Genomic DNA, 6,081 nt, shown 5'->3' with positions numbered 1-6,081 from the left:
TTGGTGTTGACGAGAGGGAAGAACAAAGAAACGGGACTAACGGTAGTACGCACGGAGAACTGCGCAGTTGTGGTTGTTTGGGACAACGGCGTTTTGNGAAGACGTATCTGATTTTTTTTCATCAATTTATATTTTGTATTTTTTACTTTTTCTACTTGTATCTGTTTTTTTTATTCTATTATTTTTGTACATATCAAAATAAAACATATTTGTAAAATTAATATCTGTTATTATGATGTTCCTTTTTCTTACAGTATCCCACATGCATAAATTTTATTAGTTTAAAATAATTTTCGTTTTTTCTGGTGTTCTTAGTGAAGAAACAAAAATTGCCGAAATCAAACACAAAAAAGACTATAAGGCGGACAATTCAGCTACAGACGGCGTTGGTTTTGGGTGAGATGACCGATTCATCGAAGTCGACTGGTGAAGGGACTTCCGGGTCTACAGAGGGAAGTAAGCGTCGGTTCGCGGCCAGTGGCGACATCATCGATCCCTTTGACCCGGATGATTCCGAAGTCAATGTCGTCAGGTGGTTGAACAAAATAGACCAACTTGGTCGAATTCATGGATGGTCTGAGGACGAAAGAACATTATTATGCAGCACAAGCTGGCGAAAGCTGCTAAGAAGTGGTTCAATCGTTTTGAAAGGTACGATTTGACTTGGGAGGAGTGGAAGGCGGCGCTCAAAAAGGCATTCCCTAGGCGATACGATTTTGCTGCCGTCTTGGAAGAGTTGGTTCTGAGGCGTAAAGAACCAACTGAGACCATGAGTATTATCGAGCAAAACTTGAATTGTGCACAAGATGCTGCATACAAGGCGAGAATGCAGTATCTTGCATAATTCGTGGTCTTCCTGAAGAATTGAAGGCCAATGCTCATGCGGCTAAGTGTCGAACACCGGAAGCACTTTACAATAAATTTTTAGCCAGTATGGAGACATACTGTGTTACAGGTGGAGACATGGAAGAGACGACCCGTCCACAGGCGAAACGTCCTAAGAGGCAAGAGTCTGTTAGACAATACTGAGGCGGAAGAGAAGAGAGGCTCATCAGGTGTTACAACTGCCAAAAGTTGGGCAGTCATGTCAGCCGGGATTGTCCACTACCCAAGGTGGACAGGTGTATCAATTGTGGAGCAGAAGGACATACAGTGGCAAACTGTAAGTCTCGCCAGGAAGGGATACAGATGGAAATTAAAAAGCCTTCTGGCTCAAGTTTTCAAGTAGAGACGATTAATATAAATTTTAATGATACTTATTTGCGTGTTGGCACCTTGTCGAATGGTGAAAACATCAATATTTACATTGATACCGGAAGTGCATGCAATATTGTTAGTTTGGATCTAGCTAGGCGGATCGGATCCATCTACAGCCCCGATGCAATTCGGGAAATTCCAATAGCCTTTGAAATCCTGTGAGATTCTTTTCCAATCTTCTTCTGATGGTTCAGGCATCACTTCACTCATCAAACCTTCAACTATTGCACGACATGTTTCGGTCACTATTGACTGAACAGTTGAGTGCCCCATCCGGTAGCTGAACGAAATCGTTTTGAACGAATCACCTGTAGCAAGATATCTAGAAAAAAAACATGGTTGATAGTATTACAAGTTTTTTGAATAATTTTGTGACAAGGCCATAATATTTGTTACTATATTATTATATTATTCATACTTTAGAAGATAGGTCAATTTATGAAAAATATTTGTGTGTAATGTTTTGTTTACACAATTTTATCCTTCTCTGTTTATAGGCAGTCAGTGCAAATCCAGGTGGAATAATATACGGGATAACTTCAAAAAGTCTTGGGGAAAAAGGAAAACAAAAAGTGGACAAGCTGCTAAGAAATCAAAACCGTATAGATTTGAAAACCAGCTACAATTTTTGCTGGAATTCATGGAAGAACGTGAAACGAAGGGAAACATAGGATTGCATCCTGACTCAGAAAACGGAGAATTTAACGATGACAATGAAGAAGAAACTCGACTAACAAACAACATTGTTTCTCCTCCACAATCATCGAACCAGCCATCAAGCCCACCATTCGAAGAACATCCTACAACTAGCAATGATATACCCTCCACCTCTGCAGCTTGCTTTGCCAGACCTACCCCTGTGACTGGTAGGAAGAAAACCCCCCAACATGAGACAGCAGCTTCTGCACTTATGAAGTATGTTATCGAGAATAACGAAGGTAAAAAAAATACACCCACCGTAACTTTAGATAACCCTATCGACTGTTTCCTGTTCGGGATATCGGCAACTATGAAATCTATGCCTCCTTATTTACAACATTTAGCCAAGTCCGAGATTTTCTCAACAGTTCAAAAGTACGAGCTTCAAATGCTGCAAAATCAGCAGGGACAGGTGATTCAACATTCGCCTTACACAAATGCTGCATCATTTCAACCTGGTATTGGTATAATTGATGATACTTCTTCCACAGGAAGTGCAGAGAGTGTAAGAGAATATTGGCAGGCTTTTGGTGGAGAACAACCCTGACTCGATGCTGNTTGGCAACGCTGAGGGGTTGGTGTTGACGAGAGGGAAGAACAAAGAAACGGGACTAACGGTAGTACGCACGGAGAACTGCGCAGTTGTGGTTGTTTGGGACAACGGCGTTTTGTATTCTAGCTACTTTAATTAAATTACTTTATATCAAATTCTATTTATTTTTAATAATCCTTACATGGGCTTTTTTTTCAAAATCACTGGCACTCAGAGGGTTTATATGACTAATATGTTGTTGTGAACCTTTTAAAGAAAGAAAAAAATGGTGATTTTACTCAACCAGCAAAATGCAGTCCTGAGTTATATCCGGACCTTTAATTTTGGTCACTTTAGAGCAATGTTGGATGTACGTAAATGTTACACAAGGCTATTTCAAAACCATTAAAAAATCAACCCTTAATCCAAAACCAAAAGTCGCCTAGGTAGTTCACTTCATTTAAGCGGTCAGGCTATCCTCACTGTTCTGTCATGTCAAAGAGTTTTTGCTTCTTGCCAACTTCAGAGGTAGGTGTGTGTGTGTTATATTGTCAACCGTGTCTTTATACAAATGGCCTGGCAAACAAAGCAGATGATTTAAAGCAGTGCCGAAAATTGTGATGATATTTGGAGCAAAATAATCAAAACCAACAAAGTAGAAAATTAAATTCTATCTGAGCACTTTTAAAAAATCAAGAAATGCTGACAAGGTTCTTAATTTGAGAATGTGTTGCCTAAGAATTGCTCTGTGCAATTTATTCATTTATATTGTTTTTATTTATTTAGGTCCATTTGTTTTTATTGTTAAGAAGGATTATGCAAGATATGACATTTGCAAGGATCGTCCTTCCAAATTCCAATATTTAATTCTGCATGCAGTCCTGGCTATATACAAGTGACCTAACAAGCTAAGACATGATACTCAGTGCTAAAACATGTCACATGCCAAAACAAAGAGGATATTTGGATCAATATAATTGAAAATGACCAAAATAGAAGTATACGTTCTCTGGAGACTTCTGATGACCTGTAAGAGGTCCAGAAATTACTTTAAAAAACCCTGGCAACTTTGAGATTTGACAATACTTTAAAACCCTCATAAAATCAATCATTAATCTAAAATGGTTATGGTTATTCAATCACTAAAGTTTCTGCCTGCCAAAAAATGGTGAATTTTATAAATATAAGTCAAATAAAAACAAAAATAATTATGGAACTAGTTAAGAAGTTAAACAAAACAACTATATCATACTAAGTGGGCTAAAGTATTTTGTGATAGTGTCTATCCTGATTTTACTCCATAATAAGATAGTATATATTGTATATTCATAGCACACATTTTTAAAGTTTTTTCCTTTAATAAGATGCTGAAATTGTCATGAAAAATAATATGAAGTTAACCAATTTTGTACTTTTGGTATTTACAAAGACAGTTCATATTTAGATGAGACTTTTAGATGGTGCTAGTTGTTCTTCAAGGCAGACAAACAACCTCCCTGTGCCGATCTCTGTTTGTAAACATAAATGATTCAGGATTTTTAAATTGGGGAAATATTCAAGGCAGATATGTCGGCAGACGAGCAAAATAAAATTTTCAACGAGGCCTACAGTGGAAACTTTGAATATGTCAAAATGAAAATAGAAGAGGACCCAGCCCTTACGACAAAACTTGACTCTGTAGTTTATATTCTCTTTGATATTTTCTTGTGTTGGTGTTTTTGTAAGTTTCCTTCTTTTTTTAGAATGGGAGACACTTACTGCATTGGAGTGTTCTGAGTGGAAAGTTGGAACTTGTCCAGTACTTACTTGATAAAGGAAGTCCTGTCAATCACCCAGATGATGTAAGACTGGCAATATTAAAACAATAGTTTTTTATTTTAATTATCTATGTTCAGATTGGCATGACACCTTTGATACTTGGTGCGTCAGCAGGAAAAGTGCAAGTCTGTCATTTGCTGATATCAAAAGGAGCGACAATAAATGCCAAAAGCGACGAAGGACATTCCGCTCTGCAATACGCCGCTTCCAAAGGCTGGAATGATGTAAGACCTTGCATATTTATTGAGCATTTGTACATTTACTTTTATTCAGTTAATCCATTATAAAAAATGATGTTTCAGATTGTCAAAATGCTATTAATTAACCACGCCGACATAAATATCGCGGATAAAAGAGGTGCTCGTCCTGTCCACAGAGCGGCTTCACAAGGAAAAACCGCTGTGCTTAAAATCCTTCTTGATTTCGGGAACCAAATACAAATAGATGCTACCGATGTGTATGGGAACACAGCTCTGTATGTTCTAAATGCAATTTAAAAAATTACAATGTCTAACATGAATTCATTCTTCTAGGCATTTGAGCTGCGAAGAAAATAGGGAAGAGGAATCCAAACTGCTGGTAATGCACGGTGCCAAACTCGACATTAAGAATAAAGAAGGACATACGCCACTTGACCTAGCGCCGTTACAGCTTGCAAAAACCCTTCGTAACATTTCTTCAAGATCATGATGCTGTTTTATCCCATTTTATGTTTTTTATTTGTGATTACAATGTTTCCTAGACAATATTTGTCTTAAAACAACAAATGTGAAGCTTGGTCGGTTTGGCGATCATTTTTGCCTGAACACCAAATCCTGGTGCTGAGGTGTTTTGTTTTTAGTCTAATATATCTAAATCAGAATTATGTGTTGTTTGTTCGCAAAATATTCAAATAGTTTCTCAACAATTCACAAATTGGTAATGGAGGAGTTGTTATTGATGTATAGGTACATCAGTATTTATATATTTTTTTAATATTTAATATAATGTTATTTAATTTCAAATAGTTGGAAGTTGAGATGATGTCTCAGGGACCAAAGTCAAAAAGATGTATAAATCTCTCAAAAAGGAAAGCAAAGAAACTCCTCTCTCTCAGCAGGCGGGATTTGAGAAAAATTATATATTATTATTACTCATTTAAATTGAAAAATATTATAGTATTTTTGTCAAGGATGTTTTTTTAATACTGTTGTAATATAATTCCTGCATTTAATCTTTTAGCTCAAAAGAAAAAATATCTGATTACCATGTTTGTAAATGTTAGCAAAAAAAAAAAAAAAATGCAATGCATACAAAGCCAGGCTCTGTTGATGACTGATGAGTCACCATGTCAACTCTTTAACTATTGCGACCACTAACACCCACAACATTTATTATTTTATGTTTTATAACTGAACCTAGCAATGATTTTATTATTGAATCTTAGTATGTTTACAGAGCTGCAGGTTTTGATGAACCAAAAACTATTTGTAATGTATTGCAATTTTTTTTTTTTGCCTTATGATCTTTGCATATTAGCCATGACGAATTCTTAGATATGTTGTTCAAATTGGGGGTTATCGGGAAAAAAGGGCCAGAGGCGACGGTGGGAATCGAACCCACGACCGCGGCGTGAAAGTCTCTCATGCTAACCACTCGGCTACCGCGGTCCCCGGTTTGTAATAATTAAAACTATAAAAAGAAGTATAAACAATTATAAAAAACATATATTTATGTTTAACATATTTACTGTACGTTTTAAATTTTCACCATAGGAAGAGTGAAATTTATAAGGG

At 36.6% G+C, this 6,081-nt stretch overlaps 2 protein-coding genes across 2 annotated transcripts; both read left to right on the top strand.

Moving 5' to 3' along the window:
• Positions 1-401: 401 nt before the first annotated feature.
• Positions 402-2,513, top strand: LOC106670533. Its single transcript, XM_024229653.1, has 6 exons — positions 402-527; positions 605-820; positions 956-1,162; positions 1,681-1,687; positions 1,755-2,368; positions 2,448-2,513. Exons 1-6 carry the CDS (start codon positions 402-404, stop codon positions 2,463-2,465), a joined length of 1,188 nt encoding a protein of 395 aa, XP_024085421.1. The 3' UTR covers positions 2,466-2,513.
• A 233-nt stretch (positions 2,514-2,746) lies between these two features.
• LOC106666268 (26S proteasome non-ATPase regulatory subunit 10-like) lies at positions 2,747-5,171 on the top strand. The gene is made up of 6 exons (XM_014393348.2): positions 2,747-3,016; positions 3,946-4,165; positions 4,231-4,329; positions 4,384-4,530; positions 4,609-4,781; positions 4,840-5,171. Exons 2-6 carry the CDS (start codon positions 4,055-4,057, stop codon positions 4,994-4,996), a joined length of 687 nt encoding a protein of 228 aa, XP_014248834.1. The 5' UTR covers positions 2,747-3,016; positions 3,946-4,054; the 3' UTR covers positions 4,997-5,171.
• Positions 5,172-6,081: the final 910 nt, after the last annotated feature.

Source organism: Cimex lectularius, unplaced genomic scaffold (assembly GCF_000648675.2).
Source record: "Cimex lectularius strain Harlan isolate CLEC.00 unplaced genomic scaffold, Clec_2.1 scaffold5, whole genome shotgun sequence".
NCBI lineage: Eukaryota > Metazoa > Arthropoda > Insecta > Hemiptera > Cimicidae > Cimex > Cimex lectularius.
This window is presented reverse-complemented; position numbering and strand designations above follow the sequence as displayed.